The sequence below is a fragment of the Rhinopithecus bieti genome, unplaced genomic scaffold (assembly GCF_001698545.2).
Source record: "Rhinopithecus bieti isolate Rb0 unplaced genomic scaffold, ASM169854v2 scaffold_9615, whole genome shotgun sequence".
NCBI lineage: Eukaryota > Metazoa > Chordata > Mammalia > Primates > Cercopithecidae > Rhinopithecus > Rhinopithecus bieti.
Genome location: NW_016806325.1, coordinates 1,647,171 through 1,666,044, shown reverse-complemented (window position 1 = coordinate 1,666,044; position 18,874 = coordinate 1,647,171). Strand labels below are relative to the sequence as shown.

Genomic DNA, 18,874 nt, shown 5'->3' with positions numbered 1-18,874 from the left:
GAGGACGTGTTTTTAATTTTATTTTATTTCAAACTACTTTATTGAGGTACGATTGACATACAAAAAGCTATACATACATAATGTATAAAACTCAATGAGTCTGAGAATAAATATGTACTTGTGAAACCATCACCACCATCAAGTCCATAAATATATTCATCACCTCAGAAAATTTCTTCTGCCCTCCACTCCTTTTTTTTTTTTTTTTGTTATAAGGACACTTAACATAAGATCTACCCCCTTAGCAAATTTGTAGTATATAATACAGTGTTTTTAGCTATAGGCACTACACTGCACAGCAGATCTTCAGAACTTATTTATTTTGCATAACTGAAACTATGTTCTTTAATCATCACCTCCCCACTTCCCCGTTCCCTCAATCCCTGGAAACCACTGTTCTAATCCTTTGCTTCTACAAGTTTGACTATTTTAGATTCCATACATAAATGAGATCATATATATTTGTCTTTCTGTGTCTAGCTTATTTCACAGATAATGCCCTCTGGGTCTATCCATGCTGTCACAAACGGCAGGATTTCCTTCTTTTTTAAGGCTGAGTAATATTCCATCATATGTGTATACTACATTTTCTTTATCCACTCATCTGTCAGTAGACATTTAGGTTAACCACAAACCCTTGAACACCAATAGGTCAAAGAAGACGTCAAAAAAGAAATGTAAAAAATATTGAGACAAATGAAAATGAAAACACAACATACCAAAATTTATGAGATGCTGCAAAATCAGTTTCAGGAGAGAAGTTTATAGAGATAAATGCCTGCTTTAAAAAGAATTTAGAAGAAAGAAAGATCTCAAATATGCAATCTAACTTTACATCTCAAGAAACTAGAAAAGAACAAACTAAGCCAAAATTACTAGAATTTAGGAAACAATAAAGATTAGAGCAGAAATAAATAAGACGCTAGAAAAGAAATAGAAATGATTAACAAAACTCAGAATTGTTTATCTTTTAAAAAGATTAAAAAAATTGACAAGACTTTAGACTAACCAAGGAAAAAAGTGAAGACTCAGATACATAAAATTGTAAATGAAAGAAGAGACATTAAAACTAATACCACAGAAATACAAAGGATTCTAAGAGACTACTATGAACAATTAGATGCGAACAATTGGATCAACTGGAAGACAGAGATAAATTCCTAGAAACATACAACCTACTTAGACTGAATTATGAAGAAATAGAAAGTCTGAAAGACCAATAATGAGTATGGAAATTGAATGGGTAATCAAGAGCTTCCTGACAACAACAACAAAAAGCACAAAGCTCTTTCACTTCACTGGTATTACTGTAACAGCAACACTTGTCACACTCTTCCAAAAAATTGAAGCTGAGGGAACACTTGCAAACTCATTTACAAGGCTAGCATTAGCATGATATCAAAGCCAAACAAGGACATTACAAGAAAACAAACGACAAGGCCCATATCCCTGTTGAACATAGATGCAAAAATCCTCAACAAAAGACGAGCAAACCAAATTCAACAGCACATCCGAAGGATCACACGCCATGATCAAGAGGCGATTTTTGTTCTGGTGTTTTTCCTCTTGTCAGGCATGCAAGGGTCCCTCCGGTGTTTCCCACAGCAGCAGAGGGGCATTCCTGTGGCAACCATGCCCACTCAGGCCTGAATCTCAGCCTCTGGAGATTCCAGGTTCTTTCCTTATTCAATTTTTCCTCAGTCCTAGGAGTAGCAGGTCCTTTTTGCAGTTACTACCTCAGTGTATTTTAGAGTTCTATTTTAGTGGTTAATACATCTTTCACTCAGTTCACAGTTATCTTCCCTATCCAAATTATGGGTGTGGTCATTTTTGCCCTTTGAACTCTAACTAACACAATAGTCCATAAAATACTGAATTTTTAAAATTCTATAAAATTAAACATTAGAAATAAAATAAAATCTCAGATATTACGCTATTGCTAAAGTAAAATTTTCAATATATGGTTAGAAGATTAAGTTTTACAAAATCTCCCAGAGAACAGAAAAGCAGTTAGAGATGGAAAATATGAAAGGTGAGATTAAGATGCAGAAGAGCAGAGGAGTGAAGGGAAGAATAAAGTTGCTCATGTCTTCTTATAATGGGAGGTATCAAGAGATAATATATACAGTGGCTCAAAAACAAAGGGGCAAGTATGTTATTTAAACATGCAAAGAGAAATTAAATGTAGTAATAGTAATAGTAACACTTGTTTAGTGCTTTAAATTTATTGACACATTTATCCTCACAATAATCCTCCGAGGAATTGACTATTATTATCCCTATTTTACACATGAGAAAAAAAGAGGCTCAGAGAGCTTGAGTAACTCGCCTGAGATCATACAGCTGGCAAATGGTGCAAGTAGGACTCTAGGGTCTGTGCTCTTATCTATTACACTGCTCTGTCTCTTTCTATGACTTTATTGGGAAGAAGTGGATAGGGACAGTGGAAGGCAATGCTAATGAGTTAAATCATTGTCCATCTCTCTCCACAATAGATTAAGACAATATTTAAAACTGATGAATCAAGAAATAATGATAAGGGATGGGTAATCACCAGAAGAAACAAAAACAGAAGCTATTTAAGACAATTTGGTCTCAGGAATAGGACTGTGGCAAGGAATAGGTGAAGCAGGAATTTGGCATTTTCCCTTGTAAGCCCTTTATTTATCTATTTATTATTATTATCATTATTATTATTATTTTGAGACAGGGTCTTGCTCCGTCACCCAGGCTAGACCACAGTGGCACAATCTCGGCTCACTGCAACCTCTGCCTCCTGGGTTCAAGCTATCCTCCCACCTCAGCCTCCTGAGTAGCTGGGATTACAGGCGCATACCACTACACCCAGCTAACTTTCTGTATTTTTGTAGAGACGGGGTTTCACCATGTTGGCCAGGCTGGTCTTGAACTCCTGGCCTCAAGTGATCTGCCCACCTCAGCCTCCCAAAGTGCTGGGATTACAGGCATGAGCCACTGTGCCCAGCCCCCTCCTGTATTATTAACATGCACTTTAATAATTTATTCTAAACACTTTAAAAGAAAAAAATTATAAATGATCTCAGTTAACGAGAAAAATTGGGCCATTCAGTTAAATTATACATTAAAATTATGTCATTTTTTCTTTTTTACATTTTAAATACTAATTATACAATCAAATGTGATAAGAAGGAAATTCCCTTCTCATCTGTGACAGAGATATCTGACGTCAGTCCTTTAGAGAAGAAGGCCTGGTAACTACCCATAACAGGGTTTGGGAGGCCCCTATTTTCACACTTACTAAGAGATACGAAACTGGTTTCTGATCTAGTAAAGAGATGCCATTTGAATAGTAAGATGAAAAGTTAAATATTAGCGGCCACAAAAGGTTTGAAACTCAAGACAGGAATGAGTGTCCAAAATGTGCTTTTTGTCCAACCAGAAGACCTCTTATCATAGATGAAAGGTAAGCTATCTGGAGGGTGGCCTTTAATGACAGGAAAGGGCTCTGAATTCTTGTATATTTTGCTAGACAGACTGGTGGTACCGGCACCATCCTGTAGTATATTTATTAATCTAGAAACTCTATTTTGAAACCTGGTGTCAAATGCATCTCATCAACTATTGTACGTTTAAACCGACAGATTAAACAGGAAATTAAATAGTTCAGGATAGCAAACCGGTGCATGGTAAAACAGCAATTAGGCTCTACACACCCTTAAAACGAGGTCTTTCAGGCACAGGTCACGATACACATTGATATGCTGCCATCTAGTGCTCCTTGCTTTAGACGACTGAATTAATCACATGCTGAAATGGATTTTAAATTATTACTATTTTTAAACTCTTCCCCTTAGTCTCTGCAGCAGTTCTTGTTTTTCATGGGGCCTTCTGAGACCTCAACTAAAACATTTTCCTAATAAAATGGTATTTATACACAGACAACAAATCTACAGACAGTTTTATCCACTATGGAAAGCTCAGTGGGTTCTACCTAACCCATGTATACAGGTTGAGTTTTCGTGGCATGTCACCCACAGAAAGGGTAGAAGGAAGGTTTAATTACTTCAGTAAGTCATCTGCTAAATTTGAGTAACAATCACTATTACAAAGCAATTACTATTACTCACAAAATTCCTTTCAACATGTATTAACAGTTGAGAGAGAAGGAATTTCTCTTTTCCCAATATATCACAAAGATACTCTGAAAAAAAAAAGAAACAATCTGAAAACCAGCTAGAAGTGCTCACTAAATTGCATCATTGAATTCCTCGGGCGCCCAAAGAGAAGAAAGAACTAAAACAAGAGTGGAAAGGAGGGGATGAGGGCGTTTTTACTAGAGGGGCATTTGCTGATGCCAGGAATGTAGTCCTAGAATATAATGGCCTCCCAAAACACAGGATTCAAGGCCTTGCTCAGTGTGAGAACTGAGATGTTTGCATAAAAGTGAAACCCTTAAAAGACTACAGCAGCAAAGAGAAACAAGGAAGTTTGTTTGTAGGGGCTAAAGTTCAGATAAAGAGAAAAAAAAATCTTCCCTCGAAATTATAACCACATCCTCTCTTTCATAAGATTTGGGTTCAAACCTATATTAATCTGATAGATTGGATATGGAGTATAAGAAAAGGAGAAAGGTCAAAGGTTATGATAAAAGAAAAACTTTAACCAAATTAAATTTAAAGGAGTTCAATTGAGCAGTGAATATTTGCAAATCAGGCAGCCTTCCCAGCCAGAGTAGGCTCGGAGACTCCAGTGCAGCCATGTGGTAGAAGATTTATGGACAGAGAAAGGAAAGTGAGGTACAGAAAATAGAAGTGAGGTACAGAACCAACTGGATTGGTTACAACTTGCTGTTTGCCTTATTTGAACATGGTTCGAATAGTTGACTACATTTGATTGGCCAAAACTTGGTGATTGGCCCAAGTGTAGGCCACATCTGGTTACACTTCTACTTGTTATAGTTTAAGATGTAGAGAAACATTGAGGCTGAATTTAAAATATGTAAGGAGGCAGTTTTAGGCTAAACTTGATTTAACAGTTACTCCAAGGCATTTGGCATTTGGCTTGAGTAACTGGAAAAATGGAGTTGCCATTACTTGAGATGGAGAGAGTGGGGTTTGTTTGAGGAGGCAGATGAGGAGTTCAATGTTAGAAAAGTTAAGTTTGAGAATATGTCGGACATCTAAGTGGAGACATGTAATATGCAGTTATTTATGATTCTGAAGTTCAAGGAAGAAGAATGGGCAGAAGGGATATATTGGGAAGTAGTCTACATGACAGTGGGACTATAGAATTGTAAGAAATCGCTGAGCGAGTACGTGTAGATAGAGAAGTCCAGGAACGTACCTCTGGGACATTCCAATATCAAGAGGTCAAAGAGATAAGCGTAAACTAGTAAAGGAGCCCTAGAAGGAGGAAAAGCAGGAAAATGTGCAATCACCGGTCAGAAAATGTAATGAGAAGTGAATGCATTCAAAATAGCACCAAAAAATCTACAAAATGCTGAGGAAGAAATAATAATATGAGAGACTCATAAGAAAAGTATCTTATTTTGAAAAATCCACCATATCACCTTTTGACGTTTTTACTATAATTGCTAAAACAAACTTTGGATTAGAAGTGATATAGCATAAAGCCATTAAAATGAATGGGGTAGATGTATGTTACCGACATAAAAAGCCTTCTAGAATAATAATACACGATAAAGGACAAAAACAAGGTGACAGGACAAAATCTATACTAAGAAGTTATCTTTATAATCTAGTATATTTAGTATATGCATGAATGGAAGTATGAAAGAATGTATAGAAGACTAATCAATGATTAAAAACACGGCTGACTTTCGGCTACTACATTATGAATATCTGAATGATTGTTTGAAATTTTTCCACATGCACACAAGAACATTACTAACAAAGTTAGAATTTCCAGTGATGATTAAGCGGTGATACATGCAGCATCTCCCTCTTATCTGAATGGGATATGTTCCAAGATCCTCCGTGGATGTCTGAAACTGCAGGTAGTAGCAAAGCCTGTATTTACTCTACTTGCATGCCTTCCTCAAAGTCAAATAAAATATAGAGTCCAATTTCTACATTTCAAACATTTTATTTGGGAAATGAGAATTGCACTCCTAGGCATACACATAGAATGGGTGGTCTTCAGTATGTCTGAAAAACAAAGAGAAGGTTGGAGATTTTACAAAAAGTAAAAATGTTACCCACTGTTTTGGAAAGAAAGTTCGTTGGCCCTAGTCAAGTTTTGGGGAGCTGGCAAGCTCTGATTGGTGAGTGATGGCAGTGGGTAAAACTAATCTTAGTGTCACAGCAGGTTATTTCAGTAGCTATCAGATAAAACTGATTTCAGATTATAACAGGCAGTTTCAGTAGCTGGGCTTGTGGAAAATTTAACTCTTGGAGCAGATGCTATATGCCCCAAATGCTTTTTCCCCTGGGCCCTTCACTCGGATTTAGTTGGGCATGACAAGAATGACTCAATTTCTATAATCAACTTTCACGCCTCTCATAAAGTTTAATTTATAAATTAGGCCCAATAAGAGATTAACAGCAATAACTAATAACAAGATAAAGTATTTATAACAATATACTGTAATAATAGTTATTACGTGAATGTAATCTCTCATTTTCTCTCTAAAAATTTTCAAACCAAGCTTGTTGAGTGAAACCTCAGAAAGCAAAACCATGGATAAGGGGACACTGCTGTAATAGCATGGAAATGAAATTACAATATAATGTTCATTCGAGTAGGCAGAAATAAACATCTTACACACAACATGACCAAAATTAAAATATGCATGGAAAACAGACTGAAATGAAATCTGTCAAAAAAGTTAATTGAGATTCTCTTGGGTAGTGGTATTGAGTATTTTTTTCCTTTTTTTCTTGATTGTATGTATTTCAAATGATCTATAATACGTATATTCTTACTTTTACTTTTCCTGCTTATCATAAAAATTTCCAAACACACAAAGGAAAAAGCATAATAAAATACTAGTTACTTATCAGTCAGCTTCAACAACCATCAAAATTTAGATATACATGTGTCATTTCCTCTCACCTTTTGAAAAAAAACCTGGTATATTTTAAACCAAATCTCAGACACCTTATCATTCTATTCTGTGTACTTAAGTCATACGCCACATACCCACACCATACCTAATGAAATTAATAAACATTTCTTAATATCTTCTAAATATTTAGCCCATAACAAAAAATCTGATGGCCTAAAACATGTTTTTCTATAGTTGGTTTATGTAAATCAGAATCTAAACCAGGCACATTCATTCCATCTGTTAGGGCTCCAGAACCCTCTCCAGTAGTGTTATGAACTCAGTTATGCCCCAGTTCCAAATGCGTATGTTGAAGTTCTAACCTTAAAGTATCTCAGAATGTGCCTGTATTTGAAGACAGAGTCACTGAAGAGGTAATTAAGTTAAAAGGAGGTCATTAGGGTGAGCCCTAATCCAATATGACTCTGTCCTTATAAGAAGAGATTAAGATACTGGCAGGTGCAGAGGGAAGTCCAGGTGAAGACACAGGGAGAAAACAACCATCTACAAGCCAAAAAGAGAGTCCTTAGAAGAAACCAACCCTTCAGACATCTTTACCTCAGTCTTCCTAGCCTCCAGAATTGTGAGAAAATAAATTTCTGTTGTTCAGGCCACCCAGTCTGTGGTACTTTGTTATGGCTGCCCCAGCAAACTAATACAAACAGTAAAGCCAACATCTGTTCTGATTGGTAAATGCACTTCCTGTACAGAGGTTTAAATATTTTGCACATCAGTCACATTTATGTATTATATTATTCAAGAAATTCACTATTCATTATTTATTAAATGTGTCAAATACCCTAAATCTATTTTATTACTAAATGGTTCAATTCAATTTATATATATATACACACACATATATACACATATACATATGTAGGCACATATATGTATATATATAAACCAACTATATATACATATGTATATATACACGCAAATTTTTTTCATGGATACTCAGCCAATTTTTATACTTATTACCATACTACCACTCTTAATTGTTTGCCTCTCCTAGGATAGCAGAGTGCCCTTGGTCTTGCACTCTTGAGTAATGAGAGCTAAAACAACATATTTGCTTTATTCAGTTTGAATGGGGCTTATTAATATGTTTAGTATATACCCAACTGCCTACTGAACAGCCCACTCCATACATCCCGTTGAAACTAAACATCTTTTCCTCCGTGCTTGCTCTTCCTGACTTTCTGTTGTTAACTGATTAGCCATTCTCCACCCAGTTACCTGAGCCAGAAACCTCGGCACCTTTCAAACTTATAGTTTTAAAATAATTATAAACTTACAGAAAAATTGCAAGAATAGTATAAAGAACTTCTGCTTTCGCCCAAATTTCCTGTTAACATTTGCTTTATCATTTTCTTTATGTATGCTATTTACGTTTATATTTATTTATAGTATTTATGTATACTTTTTTCCTGAACAATTTGAATAGGTTGCAGATATGAAGCCTCATTACCTTTAATACTTCAATATGTGTTTTCTAAAACAAAATATCTCCTATGTCACTAGAGTATAGTCATCAAAATCAGGAAATTAATATTGTTAAAACACTACCATCTAATCCAGAGACCCCATTCAAATTTTGTTAGTTGTCCCAATAATATCTTTATAGCAAAACGATTCAATTCAGAATCATGTATCCCACTTAATTGTCATGTACCTTAATTCTCCTTCAATCTAAAAATGTTCTTTAGTTGTTCCTTTGTCTTTCATGACCTTGATCCTTGAAGAGTACAGGTATATTCTTTTGTAGAATGTACCTTAATTTGGGACATTCGGGTTGTCTGATTTTTCCTCATAATTGATTCAGATTACACATTTTTGGCAGGAATGTCACAGAAGTGTGTTCTAAGCGCCTCTAACCAGGAAATACCTGATGCTGATTTGTCTCATGACTGCTGATGGTAACTTTGCTCACCAGTGCCAGATTTCTACACTGTTAAGTTTCTAATTTTTTCTGTGTAATTAATAAGTATTTGCTGGGGAGATGCTTTGAGACTACATAAATATTACATGTCTCTTAATACTCTCACCCTCTAGTTTTAGCATACACTGATGATTCTTGTCTGAATCCACCATTACTATCATGACTGCCAAATAACGATGTTTCTACTTATAACAGTCTACATTCATTACATTTAGTTGGCATTTTCATGTAAGGAAGAGCTTTTCTTTATCCAGATTTTTCAAAAAAAAATTGTTTATTCATTTTAGTATGGGCTCAAATATTCCTATTTTATTCAGTGGACTAGAATCCATTAACATTATATTGGTGCTCAGATTGACCCAGATGTGGCCAATGGGGGCTCCTTCAAGCTGGCTTTGTGCCCTTTTGGTACGTTTCTTCCTTCTGTGTTAACTTCTTAATTTCTGGTGCAACAAGATTTTTCAGGCTCCTCTTCTAAAATCAACCATTTCTCCAAGGGACCCAGTTACTTTTAGTGAATGATAGTGTTCAGAAACCAAGATTTAGGCACATGTGCTCATTGCTTCTAGCATACCATTACTCTGAAACCCTTTCAGCAGATAGAGCTAGGAAGAGCATAACAGATAGATACGCACACACATATACAGACTTTCCTCTATATTTATTTCTACATGTGTTTATGTATATATTGAAAACTATAGGTTCACACTGACATATTCAATTCCAATCCAACATCACCACAAAGGTCATTGTGGAATTCCTCTTCTCTCAATTTGTAACTTCCTTCTCTGTCAGTGAGAAACCTGGCTCCCATTAGACCCAACATATTTATTTCCTCACTCCCCTTTCATGCTTGCCACCTCTTTACTTGCCAAGGGGAAGGCGAAACAGCTGGTCATCGTTTTTTATTATTTCTTATCATTCATTATTCCATCCAATCAATCACTAAGTCCTGACATTTTACCTCCTAAAAATTTCCCAAATTGATCTATTTCTCTCCATTCTGATTTTTCTTAGCCTTGACCATACCACCTTTGTCTCTTACATGGTTTACAGCAACGCCATCTTAAATGGTATTCCCGGATCTAGATTTGCTTCCTTCCTGTCTGTTCTCCACCCTGCAGTCAGAGTTATCTTTATGATATTAATATTTGAGAATTCTCACTCCATAAAATTCTACAGTGGTATTGCATTGACCAGTACTGTCTGGGTCTCTTCACAGCCTGTTTAACTCTCTTGTTTTGTTTCCTCCAAAAGACCCTAGCCTCATTCTCTACCTTTTAGTTAGCCAACTTGAACTTTTTTTTTTTTTTTTTAGTTCTTGTATTATACCAAACTTTCTTTTAGTGAACACTATACGCCACCTTCTTCTACCTGGAAACCCTTCCTAACCTGGACAACTCTACACATTATTTTGGTTTTTGCTTAAATGTCAGTTCTGCTACGAAATATTCCCTGACCTCCCCACCCCACTGCACCTCTGCATGCTACTGTAAAGGGCAGAAGCAAGAGATGGTAACAGGGTTACACATCCGTAAGTCTGGGAATTGTATTCTGAAACTAAAACCCTACTAAGAATGAGCAGCCAGAGTCATAACTTCCCTTTGGAAAAGCGGGTACTTAAATGCAGTTGTGAGGACAAATGAAAAGTACATAAAACACCTACAATGCATAGCTCCTAGAAGGAGCTCAATATATGTTATCCGTTATTCACTCAACAAATGTTCATGAAATGCCAAATATTTCATAGATACTGTGGTAGATGCTGGGGATAGAAAAAATACAATGTAAACTATGAAAACATAGAATGAGTATGCAAAGTCTAATATATAGAATGAATATCCAAAGTCTAATAAGGAGTAGGAGTATTTGAAGGAGTCAGTCAACCTGGTTAAGATTCGAAGGATGGATAACATTTGGCTGTGATATGCAGTAGTGTAAAAGGAGGAATTTTCAGGAAGAGAGGACAATATGTGTAACGACAGGGCGTGCAAGGCTATGGATTGTTTTTCATAGTACACATAATTCAATGTTGCATAAAACTGCATGATACACATGATTCAATATTGCATAAAATTGGAACAATAAGCTAATGAGAGATGAAACTAGTCAGGGAGATGGAGCATCTTGTATCCTAGGCAAAGTAATCATTTTCTCTTACAGGTTGCCTTTCAAGAATTTTCAGCAGGAGAGCGCCATTATCCGATTTATACTTTTAGTCAGGACATTCTGAGAGCAGTGTGGGGAATTTTAAGAGTCAAAACTGGAGTCAGAGGACTGGTAAAGCGCCCACTTGAGGAATTTAAAAAGAGAGAATGGATATGCTTTGGTATAAGATGCATTTAGGATACTCTACAGTTCTTACTAAAACACTGGGAGCAAGTGTTTGACACTTGATAGTGCAAGATTACAGCAAGATAGTGGTGGCTTACAGCAAGATAGAAATCTAGGAGAGTACGTTTAGAATGCAAAGTTGAACAGCTCAGTTTGGTATACACATCGGATTAGCAATCTTTCTCGTTGCTTCCTCAAAGGATTTAGGGAAGCACATGGCATAGAGATATAGTTTGTAAGGTGTGGCGATGCCAGTGCGAATGGAAAAGCTGGCCTCCATAAACTCTCTCTCTGTACAAACGAAGCAACAGGTTACAGCGCGTGGCTGTAGGTACAGGAAATGGCGTGTATTCATGAGTCCACGAGTAGCGCAACTAGTATTTTTCCAGCCCTGGTGACTCAGAGCTGAAGATGGCGCCTGTGGCAGAAATCAGAAAAGTGGGAGGGAGCATTAGGTGCAGAAAAGTATGGCGTTTTTACTTTTGTTTTCCACACACAGGGAGATAGCTCTAAAGGAATCGTGCATAATTTTTTCTTAAGATTTTGTCTGTAGCACAACTTCATTTTCCACGCTTTAAAATCATGTTTTCTTTTGTGGGCGCGCTCGCGTGGGGAGTGACAAATCTATTTCTTTGCCTCATTCATTCATTTTCTTATTTTGGGCGACTTCCATAACAGCCTCCCCAGTTTTCCTTTGCCCCGTCAGTTTTTCCCTGCGCTTGCTACAATTCTAAGGCGGAAAGAGTATTTTTGGAGGTGAGGGCGGGGAAGACTCAGGCTCTTTGGGGGCACCCGCGCATTTCCGACTCCCTTCCCGCTACAAGCGGAGGAGACTCTTGCCGCTCGCATGGCCTCGGAGGCTGGAGCCCCGTAAGGTCCCCGAAGCGCGCGCCCGCCAACAGCCTGAGGGCTCCGGTGCAGGCGCCGCGCGGCCCCTAATCCCGGACGGAGGCGGAGGCGGAGGCGGCGGCGGCGCGGGGGCGGGGCCGGGGCCGCGATCGGCGCCTAGAGCGCGAGACGCGTCGGTCGCCATGGGAACGGCGGTGTAGGCCGGCGCTGACGTCAGCAGGCCGCGAGTTGTCCGCACTGCGGCACGGAGTCGTGGCTTGCTCCCGAACCCCGGTCGCTGGCGGGTAAGGTGGCTTCGTGGCCGCCTCACTTCGCGCCCGCGCCGCTGGGCGCGGGGGAGTCGATTTGCACTGTTCCGGGTGTCGGCTCGGGCGGGACGGGCAGTTCTTCCTACTCCTCCTCTCCGTGAGTACCGCGTGGGTTCGCTGGTGGCAGGAGCGCGGGCCCAGGTGTTCGGCCTGCCTCGCCCTCTCCGGGACGGCGTGTTGGGGCTGCTGGAGTCCGAGAGAGCAGGGGGCTGATCGCGGACTGACCGGGGAGCGTGGGCCGGGTGTCCCGGAGGAATATGAATTCCCGGAGTCCTCAACGTACTTTTCCGCTTCTTTCACTAGTCTCCGTGTCTCCGGAGAGTTGAGCATGGTGTTCTGATAGGGAATTCAATCTTTGCCTTTCCTACTCCCGATTCTTGTTTAAAAGCTTTTAAATCAGATGCGTACTGAGTGTGTTTATTTCCTTTTAGAGTGTCATCCTGGGGCTGAATCTTCAACCCGTGAGAGCCTTCTTAATTACGTCTGAGAAAAGGTGATCAATTTGTTAAACTTATAAGAGCCAAATTATATTAATAGGATTGTTTCGAGATGCATAAAATAGAATAAAATGTAGACCATTTAAGAATCCTTATCAAAGGTTGTGCTGCTTTTGGCATTCCTGTGAAAACATCTAATGTGAAAATAAAGTTTTTCCCTTTTGAGAAAGAGATGCCAACAGTTTTTTCACCTGTTGCATTAGCAGTTGCTGTTATTGCTTGGGTTAGGAGGAAGATTGCTTCTTATGAGTACTCTGGGAAGTTTTTTAAAGAATGCTTGAAAGAAATTAAAATACCAAAAGTGTTTTTAAACCATACTTAGAATCTTGTTTATGAAGAATAATATTTATGAAGTTAGAATCTTGTGTATTTATGAAGAATCTTGTTGATCTATTCATTGAACTTTGTGTACAGGATTTTTGTTTGTCTTTTTTTCCCTTGCAATAACATTTGGTTAAAGAGGGAATTATCAAGCCTTTCAATTTTTTCTACCGTTGATATTGAGTCACATATTGGCTGATAATCAGGTGGTCTGTAAAATAAAATGAGATGAAATGTAATCCATTTAATTTTCCTACATAGTATCTCTTAGAAGCTCCTGTGAAAGGGTTTGTGAGGGAGAAGTTGTAAAATAATGGAATATATAAGATTCGGAGGTGTCTTTTAAAGTCCGACCTGAATTTTCGCAGATATGTTACTAATTAAATATTAGTCATTAATTCTATCATGTGTTTGCTATCGTACACATTAAGATTTAGAGATGGCTGAGCGCAGTGTGTCACGCTTGTAATCCTAGCACTTTGGGAGGATCAAGAGTGGGTGGATCACTTGAGGTCAGGAGTTCAGTATCGGCCTGGCCAATGTTGGTGATCATCTCTACTAAAAATACAAAAATTAGCCGGGTATGGTGGCGCACACCTGTAGTCCCAGCTGCTAGGGAGATTGAGGCAGGGGAATTGCTTGATCCCAGGAGGCGGAGGCAGCAGTGAGCTGAGATTGTGCCACTGCACTCCAACCTGGGCAATAGAGCAAGACTCTGTCTCCAAAAAAAAAAAAATTAGAGATGATTTCTATAATGTATTTGCTGTGTTATTAAATAATATTAGTATTTATTAAGTTGTGTATTAAGCTATTAATAGTAAATCTATGATTTATGTATTTTATTACTTTTTTTTTTTTTTTTTTTTTTGAGACGAAATCTTGCTCTGTCGCCCAGGCTGGAGTGCAGTGGCCGGATCTCAGCTCACTGCAAGCTCCGCCTCCCGGGTTCACGCCATTCTCCTGCCTCAGCCTCCCGAGTAGCTGGGACTACAGGCGCCCGCCAGGTCGCCCGGCTAGTTTTTTGTATTTTAGTAGAGACGGGGTTTCACCATGTTAGCCAGGATGGTCTTGATCTCCTGACCTCGTGATCCGCCCGTCTCGGCCTCCCAAAGTGCTGGGATTACAGGCTTGAGCCACCGCGCCCGGCCTTATTACTTATTTTTAATACAATAATAATGGACAAAGTAATTTTATTTCAGTGTACTCATTACTTTGCTTTTTGGTATTTTCTCCTTGCAGTACTAAAACAGGTGCCATTTTAAATTCCCAGACAAGGAAAAACCAAGGATTAGAAATTAAGTAGCTTACCCAAGGCCACATCAGTAAATGGTGACACTAGAGCTCAGACCTGAGTTTTTTTACTCTAGGACCATTGCTACTGCTTCACTTTGCTTTACTTCTCGTCGCTTCGCTTCTCTTCTCCTCTCTCTTCTTTCATAGTGGCAGATACATAACTAGAGAGAGCATTGGCGTGGCCTCCAAAGCTAGCAGTTTGGTGGGAGTCAGAACATTTTACCAGGATGAAAATTCAGGGCTGAGGTAGAGGGAGTTACAAAGATTCAGGCACCCTGGGAGCACAGAAGAGAAGTGCTTCACTGCCCTTCAAGGTGCGAATGTTCTCTAGAGAAGATACTTGCCTTCAAAGGATAATGAGGAGTTTGTTAGAATGACAAAGGAGGAAGGACATTTTTTTAGGAGAGGGGATATATGTGTAATGATACAAAAGCAAGAGAAGACGTGGCACATGTGAAGGCCTGGAGGTAGTTTCACATGGCTGGAACACAGTGTATGGTGTGAAGGGGACATTTCATAAATGGCCTTGGACCTCAATGGTAAGGACTTGATATTTTTTTCAGTGTGTGATTGGGAGCTAGTGAAGAATTTTAAGCAAAGGAATGACAGCGTCACATTTGAATTTTAGAAAATTACACTAGTTGCTGTGTAGATGATGATTTATTTTTTAAAAGGGAAAGGTGATTGTGGCATGGAAACAATCTTAAAACAAACAGCATCATCCTTCCACAGTATTTTTGTCCCAGAGTTACTGTCTCATGGCACTGCCTTTAGGGGTGATAGAAAGACAGTTGGAAGAATTCTGTAAAGAATTGTCTACATGTCCCTTCTACAGGGGTCACTTTCCATTCATCCCTCAGCCCCAGCCTGCTAGGTTTCTGCCCCTCCATAAACAGCTTTGACACACGTGACTTCCTACTTGCAGATTCAGTGGACTTTCTTCAAAACCTCCAGCCCCTTTTGATGCCACACAGTATATAGGCTACATCTCCTTTAAAACTGTTTCCTTCTGTAATGCTTCTGTCTCCCAATTTTTTACCTGTCTCCCTGATTTTACTTTATATTGTGGGCTCTCAGGATTCTCATTGGCTTTTTATTTTCTTGCAACTATCATATTTATAAATAACTCCCAAATCTTCAGCCTCGGGTCTCCCTGCTGGATTAATAGATTGCCTAACAAACATAATATGATTATATACATAAACACAGACACACACATAGAACAGTAATAACAATTGTTATTTTTGAAGAGTTTGCCATGTGCTAGGCATTGTGCCAAGTATTTTACTTGCATGTTCTCATTTAATCTTTATAAAAACACTGTGAGTGATTTATTATTGTGAAAGATTAGGAAATTGATGTCCCTAGAGATGAATCTGCTGGCAGGTAGAACTGGTATTTGGATCCAAGGATCTGACAATGGATCTGATGCTTGTAGCTGCTCAGTGCCCTTCAGATACCCAACTCAACATGACCCACACTAAGCTCAGTGACTGCACCCTAACAAGTACCTGTTATAATTATAGCTAACATTTATTGTTGCTGCTTCTGTCTAAGGTACTGTTGTAAATCATTTAACCCTTACAACAACCCTTTGAGTCGGCACTAGTAGAGTGTTTTTACAGATGAGGAAGCAAAGTCACACAAGTGACCATGAAAACTAATTCTAGGACATGGGTTTTAAACTACTCTCCTATACTGCATTATATTACCGTTTAATGATACTACTAACCTACTTATTCTAGTTCTAGAAACGTGGGAATCACCTCCGATTCTTTCTCCTGCCTCTTCATTAGTTATTTAATCTTTCCAAAATATTATCTCACTCCATCACCCAGGCTGGAGCACACTGGTGCAGTCTCAGCTCACGGCAACCTCCACATCCCAGGTTCAAGCGATTCTCCTGCCTCAGCCTCCCCAGTAGCTCCACACCTGACTAGTTTTTGTATTTTTAGTAGAGATGGGGTTTTACCATGTTGGCTAGACAGGACTCAAACTCCTGACCTCAAGTGATCCGCCTGCCTCTTCCTCCCAAAGTATTGGGATTACAGGCATGAATCACAATTTTTTTTTTGTGATGAATCATAGTCATAATATTGTTCAGCTTTTTCCCTGCCTGTTAGATGACCGTCAAGTAGTATAAATATTAAATTTTTGTTTGTTTTATGATTTTTCTACTTACGTGCTCTCAGGGATGCTGTCATTGTGCTTGCCTTTGCAGCTTCTCTTTCTAATTTGATATAGACTAGAAAGTATGGCCGGGCGCGGTGGCTCAAGCCTATAATCCCAGCACTTTGGGAGGCCGAGATGGGTGGATCACGAGGTCAGGAGATCGAGACCATCCTGGCTAACATGGTGAAACCCTGTCTCTACTAAAAAATACAAAAAACTAGCCAGGCGAGGTGGCGGTCGCCTGTAGTCCCAGCTATTCGGGAGGCTGAGGCAGGAGAATGGCGTGAACCCAGGAGGCGGAGCTTGCCGTGAGCTGAGATCTGGCCACTGCACTCCAGCCTGGGCGACAGAGCAAGACTCCGTCTCAAAAAAAAAAAAAAAAAGAAAGTAGAAGACGAGTTATTAGATTCATAATTGCTAGAAGGAGTAAATACAGGCTCCTATCACTAAAGTATAAGAGTTTTTACTCCATGGATTTAGTGATGTCTGTTTTGTCTGGGTACCACATGGTCGTTACCGAAATTAACTGACATAGTTAGGTATGTTTACATAATCATTTCTTTCTTTTTAGAATTTCTTAGACATTTCTGCAAGAGAAACATGAATGTGGATCTCCAGGGAATTGGAGCATTAACCAATAAAGCCTTGGACCCAGTGTAGTGGCTCACACCTGTAATCCCAACACTTTGGGAGGCCGAATTGGGCAGATCACATGAGGTCAGAAGTTCAAGAACAGCCTGGCCAACATGGTGAAACCCTGTCTCTACTAAAAATACAAAAATTAGCTGGGTGTGGTGGCACACGCCTGTAATCCCAGCTACTTGGGAGGCTGAGGCAGGAGAATCGCTTGAACCTGGGAGGTTGCAGTGAGCCGAGATCATGCCACTGCACTGGACAAAGGGAGACTCCATCTCAAAAACAAACAGACCAGTAATCCCTGAACCAGCTTTTCTTCTTTTTTTTTTTAAACACTCTTCAGTTTTAGTCTCAATAACATGCATATTACGTTCTAAGTGTTCTAATGTGAGAATTAATATGTTCATTTTAGACATACACCCCCATTTTTTAATAAAACAGGCAGTTTAGTAGTATACATACTGAGTTTAAACACGGTTTTGAGTTCTGACACACAGTAATACACACCCAGGTTTTATTAAAGAAAGATGGTACACTTATTTGTACTGTCCTCTATTGTAGCAGAATTTTCAATGGCAGACACAGAGGTATTTAAATTCACTGTCTGAGTATGCTGCACGCAAGCATGCTTTAATGTAATAGTGAATGCTCTTAGGAAAGTCAGTCCTGAGATGGTGTTTGGTTTCTTAAAAGTGTGTTGAAATGTTCATTAATATATTGAAACATTTTAAAACGTTTATTAACATACCACTTTAGACGTTCACTGCCTTCAAAATGTTTTTTTTGTTGGTTTCAAATATATAAATACTTTATTCATATATGGTCCAGTTTGTTTCCCTTGATTTTAGGGCCCTAAACTGATTAAAATGTACCCAAGTCATTTGCACAAGGTTGGGATAAGGGAACATTGATTTATTATTAAACACTTAATGAAGTAGTGGACATACAATGGCACGATCTTGTGTGAAGAATGTTTTATAATTTTTATTTGGAAGTTCCATATTACAAATACATCGTCTTTGTTTCGATAGGATCCTGATTGAGTCAATGCTTTACATTTTCAGTCCTCTGCATAAAGCTGAGAGATGCCTACTGGTAAGACTTTCATGAAATTTATGTATAAAATTTATATTTTATACATTTACTTTTAAGTTTGGTTTATTTTAAGGGATTCTTTAACAGATCAATGAATACATTAGATGTCATTGACCAAATATACTACATTTAGAGATACTTATTGGTTTTGTATTCAGTTTTCTATTTAATGTTGTAATTAAGGTTAGTATGTATTTAATGGATGGTAGTTTGGGACTCAGCTGGACAAGGTAAATAATGATTACAACATAGGGTTAGTTTTTATTTTTTATCATCAAAATTGAATGTTTTACTCCACCACAAGCATTGGCAATCTTTTCTAAAAGGCCCAGCTAGTAAATATTTTAGGCTTAGTCTCTGCTATAACTACTCAACTCTGTGTCTC

At 38.6% G+C, this 18,874-nt stretch overlaps 1 protein-coding gene across 1 annotated transcript in view; it reads left to right on the top strand.

Annotated features, from left to right (window-relative positions):
- Positions 1-12,375: 12,375 nt before the first annotated feature.
- Positions 12,376-18,874, top strand: part of AHI1 (Abelson helper integration site 1) — a 228,776-nt gene continuing 222,277 nt past the window's right edge. Inside the window, 3 exon segments of the mRNA XM_017875481.1 lie at positions 12,376-12,572; positions 12,907-12,968; positions 18,426-18,489. Of these exon segments, the coding sequence (XP_017730970.1) occupies positions 18,480-18,489 (10 nt within the window). The 5' untranslated portion in view covers positions 12,376-12,572; positions 12,907-12,968; positions 18,426-18,479.